Source organism: Bombina bombina, chromosome 11, assembly GCF_027579735.1.
Source record: "Bombina bombina isolate aBomBom1 chromosome 11, aBomBom1.pri, whole genome shotgun sequence".
Lineage (NCBI taxonomy): Eukaryota > Metazoa > Chordata > Amphibia > Anura > Bombinatoridae > Bombina > Bombina bombina.
In genome coordinates, this window is record NC_069509.1 from 167,176,359 (window position 1) to 167,196,851 (window position 20,493).

General features: G+C 37.7%; 1 protein-coding gene across 1 annotated transcript in view; it reads right to left on the minus strand.

The window, feature by feature from the left end:
- The window catches only part of LOC128641730 (uncharacterized), a 36,671-nt gene that overhangs the window by 5,207 nt on the left and 10,971 nt on the right, over nt 1–20,493 (minus strand). Inside the window, exons 5-8 of the mRNA XM_053694255.1 lie at nt 13,534–13,656; nt 11,413–11,590; nt 4,169–4,306; nt 3,108–3,125 (exon numbers count right to left, since the gene is read on the minus strand). Of these exons, the coding sequence (XP_053550230.1) occupies nt 3,108–3,125; nt 4,169–4,306; nt 11,413–11,590; nt 13,534–13,656 (457 nt within the window). The remainder of the gene's footprint in view (nt 1–3,107; nt 3,126–4,168; nt 4,307–11,412; nt 11,591–13,533; nt 13,657–20,493) is intronic.

The window sequence follows — 20,493 nt, forward strand, 5'->3', positions numbered from 1 at the left end:
CAAAGCTTACCTGCAAAGCGGTTTCTGTTTTAGTTTTCTCATTCTATCTCCTCAATATTTAACGGGGTGCTATGTGTTCAAGAAGTGTTCCTTTTAGAGAGGTTGGGTTTTGATTATGGACTTTCTTGTAGTGTTAAGATAAATTGTGTCTCTTATATCCTGCTTCAATATTTTTAATATGTTCTAATATTCTCGTTTAGAACGTCCAATGTACTGTAGATTACAACCACACTCTATACAATAACCTCTTAAGAAAGTCTAGTTGTAACCAGAGGAAACGCGTCAAGGAGTTTGCAGGTCCTATCCGACGCAAGCTGTAATACCCTTGCGTTGCTCCGCTCACCTAGGACATATAAAGCGGTCATCACACGCTGAAACTGCACGACCGAAATAGCGGACCGAGGTAAAGACTTTATAGCTTACAGTCAAGGACTTCATGGTGATATCTTTTATTGCACACTTTGTTCTGATATCTTGTACGTCTGTTTTTTACTTGCGCTGTTTTATTTCATTAAAACTTTTACCTTTAGAGTGGTTTTGCGCTTGTTTCTCCTTTTGTCTTTTTCAGTGCTTTTTGGGAGGTGAATCACAGATTTCCCCCTGTTAACTGAGCGGCATCCACTGCAATTTGGATCTGAGATTCGTCATTGGACTTTTTATCACAGACACCTGAGTGGAAGGATATCCTTTATAATAACCTTAGGAACCTCTATATATCCGGGTGTGACTGACTAGGTTTCTAACACACAGATCCATTGAATTTATATTCAGCCTTTTATTCAGCAATTTATTTTATTTTATCCATATACTATTGCTGTTATATTATATATTATTAGTGACACATGTCATATAGTTTTATACTGTGATTGGGAAGCGCAGCCTTTGCTATTTTTTGTTTTTACACTCTATACAATATACTCAGTTTTACAGCTGGTAAGTGTATTGAAGGTACAGATCTTATTACTGGAGTTGGACTTTATTGTTTGGGTTGTTTGTCGCTGTTGTATGCATGTGTGCATCCAACACATTGTGGCATTTTAAAAAAACTCTACTATTATTTTCCAACCAATTCTTTTAGGAATGAGTTGTTTTAATTTACTTGGAGTTAACATATGTTTATAGATTCTTATTTTTTCTAAAATTTGTTGAAAGGAAATCTCCTAATGATAATGGATCATTATTTATTTATAATTATATATATATATATATATATATATATATAGAGAGAGAGAGAGAGAGAGATAGATAGATAGATAGATAGATAGATAGATAGATAGATAGATAGAATATTGGAATGTGAAATATTAGTATTTATTAAAGCTGAACTAGAACACAGGTGAAATAATCAACTAATGGCTGAGAGCAGGTTAGTTACCATGGTTACAGATCAGCTGATTATTTCACCTGTGCTCTAGTTAAGCTATAATGAAAACCTGGACTGTTGGGGGTACTTGAGGACCACGGTTGAGAAACACTGGGTTAGAGCACTTAAAAATATGCAATATCGTTTACATGCGAGTAGGGTGGATTTTTTTTTACTTTTTGTGCACATCGGGTTAGCTTGCAAGCAAAACGTTTTACTTTCAACTTGTAATACAAGCTCTACCCGACGCACGCAAAAAGCTCACTTCTAGTGGTGTTAAATACCGCTCCATTTGTAATCTAGCCCTAAATGCACAAATTAATAGCCCGACTGAAGAGCTCATGCAAAGGTTAAGGGAGTTTAGAAAAATATGCACCAAACACAATATAAATACATTTAAAAATACAGTTACCCTCATATAAACAATATCTAATAAAAATGATTCATATAAAGGTCCATAATAAATGCCCCAGATTTGAATACCAATAAATTAAAAACATTACATTATATTTAATTTAATGAACTTAAAACAAAAGAGTGCTAATAGTACCCTAAAATCTCAAAGTATGAAAAATAGTCCCAAAATTATCCTCTGTAAAACGCCCATAAAAATGGGCAGTTTTTCTCCCCTCTCTGCCCGTGTCCAATCAGCATTGACTTGCTGATCAGACATGGAAGCAGGCACACAACAGCACACTGGCAGAGGATCAAAGTGAAAGCCCACTGGCACGTTAGCAGAGCAACTGGTTGCCCCTAGCAACATGTACACAAGCGCTCCTAGCGTGTCAGTTTAGGCAGCCTGCTGTACCCGGATCCATTTTCCCTACCACTTTTGTAATAAAAACTCTAACAAATACATTTTAAAGCCTCTTAAGTGCCACAGAATAGGAATAATAAATATATAATAACAGTTTATTCTAGTATATAAAATACAATTTGCCATTATACATGTTTAAAAATTATAACTTTCAATCCAAGCAAGAACTGAACTAAGCTTGTAAAGTATCCAAATAGCAGCAGGATCAAAATGAAAATATAGCAGCTATTAAATTAAATAAAAGCACCTGGCAAACTCAAAAACCAAAGACCATTTAAAGTGAATGTAAACTTTGATGAATGAAAGCCCGGTTTTTAAAAATATTATTAAAAACATGGGCACTTTCATTCATCGAAGTTTAGAAAGCAGCCGTTTTGTTTAAAAACTTACCTTTGTTCTTTTCACAGCCAGAGCAGCTTCCCCCACCCGGAGATCCTCTCTTCACACATCAGCAATGACTAATACGAATTCCTCCAATCATAGCATGGCCTCAGGCAATGACTCCCCTGGGGGGAAAGCCATGATTGGAGGAAGCCGGATTAGTCATTGCTGATGTGTGAAGAGAGGATCTCCGAGTGGGAAAGCTGCTCTGGCTGTGAAAAGAAAAAAGGTAAGATTTTAAACAAAACGGCTGCTTTCTAAACTTTGATGAATGAAAGTGCCCCTGTTTTTAATAGTATTTTTAAAAACCGGGCTTTCATTCATCAAAGTTTACCTTCACTTTAAATTATTTCACTCAACGATGCAGAAGGCTTCAAGGGTTGCCATAGCGCAACCATTGCCGATCGGCTCCTTAGTGAATGCAAGCAGACGGGTCAGATTGTTTTTTGATTGAAATCTGGCAGCCTGATCTTTTTCCATTACGCTGCGAGGAGATGAGGAAAAACTTGACTGCGCATGCTTCAATTTACATGTCAGTCGTGTGACTCACAGAATAATTGGAAGCTGAATAGCAGCTGTCCATGGGCAGTGCAATCATTTTAACTTTGTAAGTAAATTATCTTTTAAACACCAAATTATTTTTAATACATGTATATTAGTAATGTGTTAATCCGGTTATCAACTTTTTATAAACCTCTAGATAAAAAAACAATTATAGTGACCCTTTAATTTAGAAAAGTTTTAAGGATTCAAAGGTATATGGTTTATAAAAAGGTGTTTGAATGGAAAGGCCAATCATGTACTGTATGTACTATATATATATATATATATATATATATATATATATATATATATATATATATATATATATATATATATATATATATATATATATACATATATATATATATATATATATATATATATACACACATACATATAAATGTATACATGTCTAAATATGTGTATATATGTATGTGTGTGTGTGTATTTATATATATATATACATACATATATATACACATATAAATAGATAAATATATATGTATACACCACACACACACACACACACACACACATATATATATATGTATATATGTGTGTATATGTGTATTTATATATTTATATGTGTATATATGTATATACAGACATATATACACATATAAATACATAAATACACATGTACCCCCCCCCCCCACACACACACACACATATATATATATACCCTTTGACACCTATATATATATATATGTATATATAGATAGATAGATAGATAGATAGATAGATAGATAGATAGATAGATAGATACAGTATATACACACATTTGCTGTTAAAAAAGCCAATTCTTCTTAGCTGATCTTTCCTGCTGAGGATAAAAATGGATGGTTGTAATGAGCTGACACATACAAATCTCAGAGAGCTTAGTGTCCCTTTAGCATGAGTGAAACTGTAACCACAAGGGCTCAAAAATTGTGTCTGCAGCTTCGCCAATGGAGCTCTGTGAATCTTTTGTACATTTAAATATGAGCAAAACAAATAACAGCCAAGCAATCTCAGCAATATAAATTTAAACAACAAGTTAACCCTGCATTACAAATCTAACATACCTTCAAAGCCCTCCACGCGCACAGAACCTGGACCCCCAGCAGTCACATTCATTTTCCAATTTCCAGGAGCAGGATTTTTCACAAGATGCATGGATCCCCAAGGTTCAGATACAATGACTTGTGTCTCAACACCAGCATCTGTAGGTTAGAGGAAAATATTATAATTGTTATATTTGCTGTTATTATTATTGTTAATATAAACAATACAAATAATCCTATTGAGTTTAGCCTTTTACACATAAAGATTATGGGCTAGCACCAATATCATTCAAGTTATATCAATAGCACTTTTATTTTTGCGCTCATATTACAAGTTGAAATTATTAATTATCGCTCATACAAAAGTTTAGTGTGCGCTAAAATCTGAATGTCAGATAGCTCAGGTGCGCTTAATCCCTTACATAATTAGACTTCTATGGGGGCACTGAAATAGTCCTGTCGGGAATCGGTGTATCGCTTAAGTGCTAAGCCAAAGCTGTGCTAAAACTCTGCTCAAGTTCTTCACTTTACTACTTCCGCATACAGATCCTAATGAAGGCTCTTATTATATCCTATATACGTTAAAATCCCTGCACACATACATACACATACATACACATACATACATATACATACACATACACATACATACACATACATATACATACACATACATATACATACATATACATACATATGCATACATATGCATACATATACATATACATACACATACATATACATACACATACATATACATATACATACATATACATATACATACATATACATACACATACACATACATATACATACACATACATATACATATACATACATATACATACATATACATACATATACATACACATACATACATATACATACATATACATACACATACACATACATATACATACACATACATATACATATACATAAATATACATATACATATACATACATATACATACACATACATACATATACATACATATACATACATACACATACATATACATACACATACATACATATACATATACATACACATACACATACACATACATATACATACATATACATATACATACACATACATATACATACACATACATACATATACATACACATACATACATATACATACATATACATACATATACATACACATACACATACATATACATACACATACATACATATACATACATATACATACACATACACATACATACATATACATACACATACATATACATATACATACATATACATACATACATAAACATACACATACATACATACATATACATACACATACATACATATACATACACATACACATACATATACATACATATACATACATATACATACATACACATACATACACATACATATACATACTACACATACACATACATATACATACATATACATACTACACATACACATACATATACATACATATACATACACATACACATACACATACATATACATACACATACATACACATACATACACATACATATACATACACATACATATACATACATACATACATACACATACATATAAATACACATACATACATATACATACACATACATACACATACATATACATACATACACATACATACACATACATATACATACATACATATACATACATATACATACATATACATACATATACATACATATAAATACATATACATACACATACATATACATACATACACATACATACACATACATATACATACACATACACACACATACATATACATACACATACATACACATACACATACATATAAATACATATACATACACATACAAACATACATATACATACACATACATACATACACATACATACATACATACATACACATACATACATACATACATATCGTATATACAGATACATACAGTATATATAGGGTTGCCACCTCAGCCATGTTTTCCTGGACACTTGAGTTACACATGTTGCAGGGTGTGCAAGGAGGAACATGTATTGTGTTTCTGGACAGCACTATTCATGTTCCTCCCTGCACACCCTGCAGCATGTGTAACTTATAAGTGTTCTGTATTTTAAGGGACAGGTGGCAACCCTAATATATACATACATATACATACATACATACATATACATACACATACATACATATACATACACATACATACACATACATACATATACATATACATACATATACATACATATACATACATACATACATACATATACATACACATACATACATATACATACACATACATACACATACATATACATACACATACATACAGTATATACATACATATACATACACATACATACAGTATATACATACATATACATACACATACATACATATACATACATATACATACACATACATACAGTATATACACATACATACATATACATATACATACTACACATACACATACATACATACATACATATACATACATATACATACACATACATACATATACATACACACATACATACTACACATACACATACATACATACATACATACATATACATACGTACATACACACACATACATACATACAGTATATACATACATATAGCAGAAAAAGAGGACTCTCTGTGAAACACCGAACCACAACTGACAGAACTCATGATTTCCAGCTCCCGGGCAGCAAAGCTGACCCTAAAGCAACATGGGACCCCATCCCATAGAGAGTGCCGAATTATCGATGGCAGCTCCCTACCAGGAAAGCCCAGACCCCAGAAGACAACCAACACCAGCAGTAAGGCAACCAATGGAGGAAGGAACACCCGTGAACCCCCCCCCCCCCACTGGGGAGTATAACAGGGACAACAAAAGTACATGGTCAGACCCAACAAAGCAGACAGATCCCCGACCTCTACTCCAAGAAACGGACCCAGCCCAAAAAAGGGCTGGTAATGTCCGCCTCAAAAGAGAATGGAGGTCCTAAGAGGAAACTACCCACTGGAAACCCTCTGACCAATTACTAGTAGCTGGCAAGCTATCAAGATTCCATGATAGAAAAATAAAGCTGACGAGCGCACATTCCAAGTGCAAGTAGCTGCAGCTGGTATCAAACTGCAAACCTTCCGCTTGCTGGGCAGCAAAGCTAACCATCAGGCTACTACACCGGGCTCTACATGCTCGGGTTACGAAACCAATACACAGTCCCCTTCCCTAAGAAGGAACAATCCCAAAAGGGAAGATAGAGCCCAGTGCTACCACGATACCCTAATACCAGAGTCAGCCCCCCTGGCATCCCACACGCAAGGAGGGAAGCAAAGAATCCTTAAACAAGAAGATAAGGACCCACAGGGCCTCCATGGAAACTTAATACTTCCAAATCCTCTCCAAAGGGACAAAGGCCAAGGAGACCACTTCCCCTGCCGTAGGCAAGGTGAAGAGACCAAAGAGAATGCTAAAACAATACCATTGAGTAATGACCCAACGGTCATTGCTACCAGCTCAGTCGAGACAAACAATCTTGAGCCTTAAATGCAAAAGTTGCCACTGGCGACAACCAAAGATCCACCTGAAAGGCAGAAAATTAACCTTCAGGCAGATACCAAATCTCCCATGAGAGTTAAAAACCAACTCCCCGAAGGGACAAGCCACCCAGGACCGAACACAACAACCGGGAACCCAAAATCTCAGACAAGAGACATGTCCCTAAGCCAGACCTCCCGAAACCGGGTACAGGCTGAATATCCTGAGGAACCACCAAGTTACCTCATATGGAGAAGGGCACTTTAGGTAGTGCCTACCACACCCCAATGTCCTTGAACATTGGACACTCGCAAGAGACTCATATCAACATCCTAGAAAAACCTCTAGCCAGGCCTCCGAGAAGGCAATCCTCACCCATAGGTGGATCTGGACCCACCGCTTGCAACCCTAGAAACCAAGAGTTCCTATATGTTTGAGTGCAACACTCCAAGTCCAGGGACCCCGGAGTTTACCAGAGACAGGGCTCCATAAAATGGAGAACATACTACATAGCTGGATTCAACACACATCCCTAGACATGTGGGCAAATAAGTGACCCACTAGACTCTTAGGCAGAGAGTGAAAGATTCTCACATGATCAGTCTCCCAGAAATCCTGAAATAGGAAAAACATGTGCAACCCCACCATTCCCGCTGAAAAGCTGAGCAGAGGCGGTTGCCAGGGAAAAAAGGAGGAGAAACTCAACCCCTGCGCTCCATCTTATGAGAGCGTGCGATAAACAGAAAAAGGGGGGAGACTGACCTATCCGAACTCCCGGACTCAGATGACCAGACCACTCAAGAAGGGAAAACCAGTCCCAGCAACCTCGAGGGGCACCTGCAACTAGGCCACAAGGAAAAAGACACCTGGAAAATACCAACATTGATACTAAAATAGTTATCCAAACTGGTACCCCAACTGTCCAGTGGTCATCTGAATCTCCAAACCCCTTGGGAATGGAGAACCTCGGTTCCAAGGCCAAGCCTCCAGAACCTTCGAGGAATCATAGACTGATCCCCACATGAAGAATGGCCGAGGACCTATACAACCCCTCCGATACTCCGTTCATTGAGGACGAGGAGCAAGTTGACGCGTAAAAAACGAAAACACCCCTCAAGTAATGGATAAATAAAACATAAAACGAACACTCCAACAAAGTGAATGACTTGACACCCAACAGGATAACCAGCACCGGCACCACGTGGGTGGCATGAACCTTAAGAAACAGCAGCTAGTACCCGACCAGTACCTGCCTGGCACAAGGAACACTTGAAATTGTCCAAGGTCCAAGAAAAAATTGAAGCCCCAGAGGGATCATAAACATAAACTATAATCATAACTAAGTTCTGATATAGAAAACGAGTAGCTTCCAATGAAGTGCGCACGCGACCACAAAATTGCAAGTATCAGTTCCAGAGAAAGAATTTTCCCAAACTGGAAAATCATAGCAGACATGAGTTTCTTAAAACAAATCAAATATATCCTGACTGGATTAAATAAAATGAAGGCAGCACCCGAGGGTGAACGCCCAAGAAAAAACAGCATGCCAACCAGACCAGCCGATTAGATGCCCAAGCTCAGAACTGGAACAGATACTTCAAGAAAGAAAAACAGAGATGATAAAGAGATTGCTTCATCCCCACATGTCTAATCCAGTTTGCCATCCGGCACAGAAGACCGAGGATCCCTCGGCCCAGTAGGGCTGGAATCCTCCAGCACCGCAAAAACATGCCTTAACAAAACATGAAGACGTGCCAGTCTAAAACGGAAGGCAAAATGTTCCCCCGCAGGGTCGATGGGCAACTCCGGCCTGAGGGTGGGGCCCCTGAAGCCTCAGAGGTCATCGCTTCCCCAGAAGGTCTAACTGACTCAGGCGATCCCACACTCGACGAACCCCGGTTAACAGAACATGGACAGTGTCTTAAAAATACCTCATTAGGGAGATATAAATGTGCCAACGCCATAGATATGTCCAAGTGGAACCGTGCTGTAACTTTTGGAGGAAACAAGCCTCCTTCCGGAGAAGGAGTAGTGGCCATAGGGACACCTGCTTGGGTGGAAAAAGAAGGTTCTGAGTCACACGCCTCCCGGGACATGGGATCCTCAGGGGCAGATGGCTCAACCCACTCTAAATTCCCTGAATCGGGGGAAGAGAGTACTCTAGAACGGCAATCAGAACATAACTGATGGGCATGGATAACCCTGGCCATTTCATACTCTTCGCAAGACGTGTACTCCGAATCGGAGATGTCCATCTTCAAAAAATCAGAATCCTACATAACTGGGAGATTGCAATTATGGGCAAACACTAACGACACCTTACACCTCCAATGGCTGGGGCACTCACCACCTCCCGAGAACCAGACAACTAACGAACAGACTCTCTCCGTCACCACTCGGTCAATGTGCGGAAATGGAATAAAACGTGACCACACCCAGTCACGAGGTGCATCGTGTAAGCCAAAAAAATGCGTCAGTCAATAGGACTGCACAAAATGATGACGTAAGTCTGTTATGTCTGAAAAGCCATGAGCCCACGTATCATTACACAATAGCAGACAACATCACATAAAAAACATGATTACAGTCCCCCCTGTTCAATAAACCCCCTCAGGAGATATAAACCCTTGATTCCATAAGATAAAAGAGACCCACTGGGACCCTGACTTCTTTCGTTTAACATTACATTCACATATTGAAATAAAATGAAACGATCTTACCGGAATCTACGCCATGGAACAGGAACACAGCCTTTCAAGTGTGACAGATAATAGCCTCGCTTCTGACATGGACTTGAGTAAATAAAGGCAGCCAGCAAAACGCATCAGCGCTGATTGCCCAGGAGCTGTTAATATGAGTCAGGATGGTTTCACAGAAAGACTCTCTCTTCATCTCCGGACTCTAACTTTCACCCATGCTCTTACTGAGAGGCTGACAGGATTACTTACAACTCCAGTCCCATTTCGAAGAGTACTACCATCCATGAGAGACTATCTTCAATCTTCTGACACTTCTCTGCCAACATCCTGAGATGAAAGGCAAAAAATGACTGGGGGATGAGGGGAGTAGGAGAGGTATTTGAGCCTTTGGCTGGGGTGTCTTTGCCTCCTCCTGGTGGCCAGGTTCTGACTTCCCAAAAGTAATGCATGCAGCTGTGGACTCTTCCTGTTTAAGAAAAAAATAAAAAAAATAAAAAAATATATATATATACACACACACACACATATACACATTTAGACATATATATATATATATATATATATATAGATGCACACATATAACAGTCCTTTCCAGTCAAATACCTAATCATATCCCATATCCCTTTTAACCCTTAAAAATAAATACTTATATAAAATGTTTTTTTCAGAAAGTTTATATATGACTGCAATAGTTAATTTGAATGTACACTTTAGCACAGTTGCTATGTTGCTTATTACGTTCTGCGCTACTTGTAATCAATCCCTATGTTCTGATCCACTGGTCAGTACTTACAGTTTTTCTGGAACCTACCTATTGTGCACATATAGCTTGAAGCATTGTAATAAATAAAAGTAGACCTGTGCACTCATTATCACAGGATAAAAACAGATATATAACATAAGATAAAGGTTTTGAACTTTAGCAAAGACCTAAGATAGGCAGCCAGTTAGATAAAAAAACAAATAGATGATAGATAGATAGATAGATAGATATAGATAGATAGGCCATTGTCACAGTTTCTAGTTATTTTTATACATACTATTTGGTCCAGTTAGCTTTGTTGAGTGAATGTCTCCATCTGTGGTCACTATTAGTTCAGTTAAGTTATCTGAAACTGGAAAACTGTCATCATGGATTCCCTTATTATATTCTTGAGAGAACAGTCGTGTGGAGCGGTTAACAGGCTTGGAAAGTGTAAAGTCCAAATAATACATCACCTGGAAACATGTAATGAAATATTTAACAACATTATTAATAGATTCAGTAGTGCACACTAATTAAAATTAAAAATAAATTAAAATTAAGAGGTATTGGGAGACAAAGGGTGGGGCGATTGGTTGACATTTGTTTTGATCATAGTGCTGGGTCCATCATGAGTGATTAAAGAGTTTGCTTTGTATGTAACTTAAGGAATTTAAGGATTCTCTGAACAGACAGGTTTGGAAAAAAAAAGCTTTCAAGACTGCAACACATAAAGAGAGATAGTTCTACAGAACAGGATCAGCTTGAGAGAAGTCCTGTAAGTGAGAGTAATGGTCGGATCAGAGAAGGGTTGGGTGAGAGGCAGTGTGAGGAGGGGTCTAGGGGAGTATTTTGAGACTATATTATGGTGTACAGTATTGAATGTGTATATTAATTTGATCCTGATGTCTAATAGGAGCCAATGTAGAGCATCATATATAGGTGTGGCAAAAGATGAATAGTGGGTGAGTCTGTAGACAAATTTAGAATAGGGGGAAATATGCAAGTGTTTTAAGAAGAAGGCCAATTAAAAAGGAGTTGCAGTAATAAAAAATGTTCACATTTTTCTTGTGTCGGGTTGAAAAAGACCACATTTCTATAAATGTTTTGCAAATTGAAATGACAGTATTTGGTTAGAGACTGGATGTGGTGTGTAATGAAGAATCCAGGACCAAGTATTACTTCAAGGAAGATGATGTAATAAGCCTTTGCTTTCCAGTAATGGGGATTTCACTTATTGTAGTTTTTGGAAAATAAATTACTAAAATTTTAGTTTTTACAAGGTGGGGTGGATATCCTAGAAGATATGCTGAAGAAATAGTCTCTGAGGCAGTTTAGAAGGGGGAGCAATAGGCTTGGATAACATTTATTTGAGTGTCACCAGCACAGAGGTAGTACTGAAACCCATTGGAATGTATTAGTTAATCATGCAAAGAATCACAGACTGAGGGCTCCAAAATACAATAAAAACAAAAAGTCCAGCATCTGATAATAATAATAATAATAATAATAAAAGGTTCTTTGTTTCACCATGTTAAAATATACAGGACACAGCCACAGGTTTTCCAGTAAATCCTACGCATTTCATGCCGCGAGGCACTTCATCAGGACTTGTTTTTATTATTATGATCTGATCTGTATGTATTTTCTCATAAGGGACAGGGGAGTCTCTCTGATACAGCAGTGCCATTTGTTTACAGACCTCCTGGAAGACTGTAGATAGGTAATAAAATTGTTGCCAATGAAATGCCTGATACTGGTGCTCTACAAAGCCGTGCTTGGCATCCCCTGCATATACTGAAGTTTGAGCAGGCTTCTCTCCAGAGATCCTCTCACCAGGAGGGACCTTTAGGTCCGTTATACATTAACATCGTTTATACCAATAAAGGTAAGCCTACTTTGCTTAGTATAGGCTTTATACTTTCACAGTGGGACTCAATGGTTAATGCATCCCTTAGACCACAGGCATTTATCTGTGGATACCTTTATGCAGTTACCAATTACAAATTTACTCCAAAGCAGAGTCTTTTCACAATAGTTGTTATACTTTCTTTACTTTATTTGGACCCAAGAAATAGCCTTAACTCCTTTTGGTAATGGCCAAACTGATGTATTACCAATAAAGCAATCACTAAAGCATTTGTTGAGATACATTATTTAAACTTTGATAGGGCAGTGTCCCACGCACCAAGAGAACTGAAAATATTCAGTAGAATTGGGTAGGTGACTGGCAGGAGAGAACACACCTTATTCACTTTCACAAATCAGAAGCATTTTGGGGTAGTGGTTGGAATTTTTAAATAGTTATATTTTACATAAATAAAGACATACATTTTCATGTACTATTCAATATGTAACAGCCTTTTAAATGTTACATTCTTAGCAGAGGTGAATATCAAACTGAAGGTTACCAACTTACTTTTCCTAGTTCTGGGAGACTAACTTGAAATACATGTCCAAAGCTCTTTTGTGCAATGTCTCTGTATATTAAAAAATCAGGTGAATTTATCCCAGAACAAAGACCGGTAATCAAAAAGTACACCTAGAGGGAAAGAAAAAAATGAGGAGTAAATTACGTAGAACAAAAACTGGCAAAAAACAAAATTCAGTAAAAAGTAGTTTATGTGTAGTTGAATCTTTCAGAAAAGACAAGTAGCATATCAAGATATTTATTGCCAACTGGTTGCTAGGGACAGCTCCTGCAGTTACAAAATGCAAACAAGAATGAAGCGGAGTATAAAGGCACTATCCATTTAGAAAAAAAAGTTAAAATGTCCTTCTTTATTTCATTCAGTAAAAAACTTTCGGCACACAAAGGCCTAGATTTAGAGTTCGGCGGTAGCCGTCAAAACCAGCGTTAGAGGCTCCTAACGCTGGTTTTGGGCGCCCGCTGGTATTTGGAGTCAGTGATTAAAGGGTCTAACGCTCACTTTTCAGCCGCGACTTTTCCATACCGCAGATCCCCCTACGCCATTTGCGTAGCCTATCTTTTCAATGGGATCTTTCTAATGCCGGTATTTAGAGTCGTTTCTGCAGTGAGCGTTAGAGCTCTAACGACAAGATTCCAGCCGCCTGAAAATAGCAGGAGTTAAGAGCTTTCTGGCTAACGCCGGTTCATAAAGCTCTTAACTACTGTACCCTAAAGTACACTAACACCCATAAACTACCTATGTACCCCTAAACCGAGGTCCCCCCACACCGCCGCCACTCGATTAAAATTTTTAACCCCTAATCTGCCGACCGCCACCTACGTTATATTTATGTACCCCTAATCTGCTGCCCCTAACCCCGCCGACCCCTGTATTATATTTATTCACCCCTAACCTGCCCCCCACAACGTCGCCGCCAGCTACTTACAATAATTAACCCCTAATCTTCCGACCGCAAATCGCCGCCACCTACGTTATCCCTATGTACCCCTAATCTGCTGCCCCTAACACCGCCGACCCCTATATTATATTTATTAACCCCTAATCTGCCCCCCTCAACGTCGCCGACACCTGCCTACACTTATTAACCCCTAATCTGCCGAGCGGACCTGAGCGCTACTATAATAAAGTTATTAACCCCTAATCCGCCTCACTAACCCTATCATAAATAGTATTAACCCCTAATCTGCCCTCCCTAACATCGCCGACACCTACCTTCAATTATTAACCCCTAAACTTCCGATCGGAGCTCACCGCTATTCTAATAAATGGATTAACCCCTAAAGCTAAGTCTAACCCTAACACTAACACCCCCCTAAGTTAAATATAATTTTTATCTAACGAAATAAATTAACTCTTATTAAATAACTTATTCCTATTTAAAGCTAAATACTTACCTGTAAAATAAATCCTAATATAGCTACAATATAAATTATAATTATATTATAGCTATTTTAGGATTAATATTTATTTTACAGGCAACTTTGTAATTATTTTAACCAGGTACAATAGCTATTAAATAGTTAAGAACTATTTAATAGTTACCTAGTTAAAATAATAACAAATTTACCTGTAAAATAAATCCTAACCTAAGTTATAATTAAACCTAACACTACCCTATCAATAAAATAATTAAATAAACTACCTACAATTACCTACAATTAACCTAACACTACACTATCAATAAATTAATTAAACACAATTGCTACAAATAAATACAATTAAATAAACTAGCTAAAGTACAAAAAATAAAAAAGAACTAAGTTACAGAAAATAAAAAAATATTTACAAACATAAGAAAAATATTACAACAATTTTAAACTAATTACACCTACTCTAAGCCCCCTAATAAAATAAAAAAGCCCCCCAAAATAAAAAATTCCCTACCCTATTCTAAATTAAAAAGGTTACAAGCTCTTTTACCTTACCAGCCCTGAACAGGGCCCTTTGCGGGGCATGCCCCAAGAATTTCAGCTCTTTTGCCTGTAAAAGAATAAATACAATACCCCCCCCCCAACATTACAACCCACCACCCACATACCCCTAATCTAACCCAAACCCCCCTTAAATAAACCTAACACTAAGCCCCTGAAGATCTTCCTACCTTGTCTTCACCATCCAGGTATCACCGATCCGTCCTGGCTCCAAGATCTTCATCCAACCCAAGCGGGGGTTGGCGATCCATAATCCGGTGCTCCAAAGTCTTCCTCCTATCCGGCAAGAAGAGGACATCCGGACCGGCAAACATCTTCTCCAAGCGGCATCTTCGATCTTCTTCCATCCGGTGCGGAGCGGGTCCATCTTGAAGCAGGCGACGCGGATCCATCCTCTTCTTCCGATGTCTCCCGACTAATGATGGTTCCTTTAAGGGACGTCATCCAAGATGGCGTCCCTCGAATTCCGATTGGCTGATAGGATTCTATCAGCCAATCGGAATTAAGGTAGGAATTTTCTGATTGGCTGATGGAATCAGCCAATCAGAATCAAGTTCAATCCGATTGGCTGATCCAATCAGCCAATCAGATTGAGCTCGCATTCTATTGGCTGTTCCGATCAGCCAATAGAATGCGAGCTCAATCTGATTGGCTGATGGGATCGGCCAATCGGATTGAACTTGATTCTGATTGGCTGATTCCATCAGCCAATCAGAAAATTCCTACCTTAATTCCGATTGGCTGATAGAATCCTATCAGCCAATCGGAATTCGAGGGACGCCATCTTGGATGACGTCCCTTAAAGGAACCGTCATTAGTCGGGAGACATCGGAAGAAGAGGATGGATCCGCGTCGCCTGCTTCAAGATGGACACGCTCCGCACCGGATGGAAGAAGATCGAAGATGCCGCTTGGAGAAGATGTTTGCCGGTCCGGATGTCCTCTTCTTGCCGGATAGGAGGAAGACTTTGGAGCACCGGATTATGGATCGCCAACCCCCGCTTGGGTTGGATGAAGATCTTGGAGCCAGGACGGATCGGTGATACCTGGATGGTGAAGACAAGGTAGGAAGATCTTCAGGGGCTTAGTGTTAGGTTTATTTAAGGGGGGTTTGGGTTAGATTAGGGGTATGTGGGTGGTGGGTTGTAATGTTGGGGGGGGGGGGTATTGTATTTATTCTTTTACAGGCAAAAGAGCTGAAATTCTTGGGGCATGCCCCGCAAAGGGCCCTGTTCAGGGCTGGTAAGGTAAAAGAGCTTGTAACTTTTTTAATTTAGAATAGGGTAGGGAATTTTTTATTTTGGGGGGCTTTGTTATTTTATTAGGGGGCTTAGAGTAGGTGTAATTAGTTTAAAATTGTTGTAATATTTTTCTTATGTTTGTAAATATTTTTTTATTTTCTGTAACTTAGTTCTTTTTTATTTTTTGTACTTTAGCTAGTTTATTTAATTGTATTTATTTGTAGCAATTGTGTTTAATTAATTTATTGATAGTGTAGTGTTAGGTTAATTGTAGGTAATTGTAGGTAGTTTATTTAATTATTTTATTGATAGGGTAGTGTTAGGTTTAATTATAACTTAGGTTAGGATTTATTTTACAGGTAAATTTGTTATTATTTTAACTAGGTAACTATTAAATAGTTCTTAACTATTTAATAGCTATTGTACCTGGTTAAAATAATTACAAAGTTGCCTGTAAAATAAATATTAATCCTAAAATAGCTATAATATAATTATAATTTATATTGTAGCTATATTAGGATTTATTTTACAGGTAAGTATTTAGCTTTAAATAGGAATAAGTTATTTAATATGAGTTAATTTATTTCGTTAGATAAAAATTATATTTAACTTAGGGGGGTGTTAGTGTTAGGGTTAGACTTAGCTTTAGGGGTTAATCCATTTATTAGAATAGCGGTGAGCTCCGATCGGAAGTTTAGGGGTTAATAATTGAAGGTAGGTGTCGGCGATGTTAGGGAGGGCAGATTAGGGGTTAATACTATTTATGATAGGGTTAGTGAGGCGGATTAGGGGTTAATAACTTTATTATAGTAGCGCTCAGGTCCGCTCGGCAGATTAGGGGTTAATAAGTGTAGGTAGGTGTCGGCGACGTTGTGGGGGGCAGATTAGGGGTTAATAAATATAACATAGGGGTCGGCGATGTTAGGGCAGCAGATTAGGGGTACATAGGGATAACGTAGGTGGCGGCGTTTTACGGAGCGGCAGATTAGGGGTTAAAAGTGTAATGCAGGGGTCAGCGATAGCGTGGGCGGCAGATTAGGGGTTAATAAGTGTAAGGCTAGGGGTGTTTAGACTCGGGGTTCATGTTAGAGTGTTAGGTGCAGACGTAGGAAGTGTTTCCCCATAGGAAACAATGGGGCTGCGTTAGGAGCTGAACGCTGCTTTTTTGCAGGTGTTAGGTTTTTTTTCAGCTCAAACAGCCCCATTGTTTCCTATGGGAGAATCGTGCACGAGCACGTTTTTGATGCCGGCCGCGTCCGTAAGCAGCTCTGGTATCGAGAGTTGCATTTGCGGTAAAAATGCTCTACGCTCCTTTTTTGGAGCCTAACGCAGCATTTGTTTGAACTCTCGATACCAGAGTTAAATTTATGGTGCGGCCAGAAAAAAGCCTGCGGAGCGTTAACAGCCCTTTTACCGCCGAACTCTAAATCTAGGCCAAAGAAAGTCTGAGCCCAGACACACAGGAGCTGTAGCCACCAATAAGCAAGCGCTATCTAGGGTGCTGAACCTAAAATGGGACAGCTCCTAAGCGTTTACATTCCTGCTTTTTAAATAAAGATAACAAGGGAACGAAGAAAAGTTGATTATAGGAGTAAATTAGAAAGTTGCTTAAAATTTCTGCTCTATCTGAATCATGGAAGAAAAAATGTGTGTTTAGTATTCCTGTAATAATAGAAAAAAGTAAACAAATGTATATATAAAATGACTAATACACAAACATAATAATTAACCATTTAAGCAACAATGTTCCAAAATTCATTACATATGGGGCTGAATTATCAAGCCCCGAATGGAGCTTGATGCCCCTGTTTCCGTGCGAGCCTTTAGGCTCGCCGGAAACAGTAGTTATGAAGCAGCGGTCTAAAGACCACTGCTCCATAACTTGTCCGCTGCCTATATGATCAGGCTGATTGATCACCCGAACTGCTGGGGCAATGATAAATGCCGACAGTGTATGCTGTCAGTATTTATCGATGTGCGGTGGACATGATACTCTTTAGTAAATCGGCCCCATGATGTTAATAACCTATTTACAAAAAAGAAAGTTATATATATTTTTATACAATCGTATGGATATGTAAAGGGTTTAGGACAAAGAGTATATAGCATGTAAAGTCTATCTATTACAGCCTCAAGATCCCAATACTACAAATAACGACCTAAATGCCTTGATAAAGCTTTAAATCCCAGATTTCATTGATAACTGTAGGATAATCTGTTTGTAGATTGTGGATCCAAAAAAACTCTTGTCTATCAAGTTTTGCTAGCCTTTCTCCCCTGTAATACATTTTGGGATCCAATCTATTGCCTGAAACTCAAACAGAGGTAGGATGTATTTTTTAACAACCTCCTGCGCGGTTATATTCTTAGAGTGGGACAAGTCTCCACAAATAGGTTTATTCAGCATAGAAAAAGTAACAAGAAGCTGTAATACGTTTTGAAATGCCTTCTTTTAGATGGAACAAGAACATTTGAGTACAATTAAACACAAATAATACAATTATTTACAAGATTTGCTAAAAAGGGCAGAACCAGGTGGTCCAACCAACAGACACCAAGTAATTTATGGGTCAATTCTGGGTGGTTTTAAGTGGGACAAATGTATACAGTAGGAGGAACACATGTAATATAATCACAGTAAAAGTTGTAGCCTAGGCAAACAGGGTTAAACACTAAAAGTAAACTTGTATTTCAACATGTTAAAAGCATATGGACAACGCCTTCAACAGACACATGAATCAGCTAACGCGTTTTGCACTTCGGCAACCACTTTCTCAATGTCGACTTTGTGAAAAAACAGACACTAAAGCACAACAGTTGTCTAGTGCTATTTGCTGAGCATTGTGAGATGATTTAAACCATAAAACGCTGACTGTTCATACATTTTGCATCTGTCTTAATGGAAAACATTGATGAGGCATCAACTGACCATCAAAAGTCAAACGATGGAAGTTGTCAGACTGTTCAAAGAGCTTCTTCACGCTTTATATAGACATCATTTACGACTTGGATTTATTATTTGTATGCTACTGTTTACATCAATCTTGATGCAAATAACATAAGCTATTTTTTTATTATTCTTTGCGAAAACTGTTTGTTTTTTGGATGACACAATGTCCTACAATAACATTTTCCTCTAAGGAATTCAACAGGTTTGTGATCTGATAAATTGTGGCTTGTGTTAATTAAAATGCTGTTAAGCATTAAAACATGTAATCAAATTATTAATGTAAGTTAGGCATTAGAAAGATATCTTTATAATGTCCTATTAGAAGAGACATCTGTTTTCACTAATTATGCCAATGTCAGGTATTACCCTAACAGTTCAGTATGGCTCCACTGATTAAAATGTGTATTTATATGACAACTGCATAATCCTCACTTTATTAAGTCAACTAAGGAATTCCTGGTGTATATTTGCCTTAGCTACATTGAATTATTCATTTAAGTGCTCTATATATATATATATATCTGTTGAATTGACTAAAGTTAACCTGGAAGGCAGGAAACGTGAGTAAAGCTCCTGTGTTGTATGAACTATGGATGCCTTGGAGAATTTTTAAACTTATACAATAAAGTTGGACTTTTTATAATACTTTTTCAGTTGAATGCCTTTCCAACTCTTTTTTAAGTTTGATACTAAAGTATTGAGCATTTCAAACTTTAAATTTTGGCTCTTTAAAGAAACAGGAAACTCAGATTTTTTTAATTTAACAATTCAGATAAAACGTACACTTTTAAAAAAAACTTTCCAATTTACTTCTTTTATCAAATTT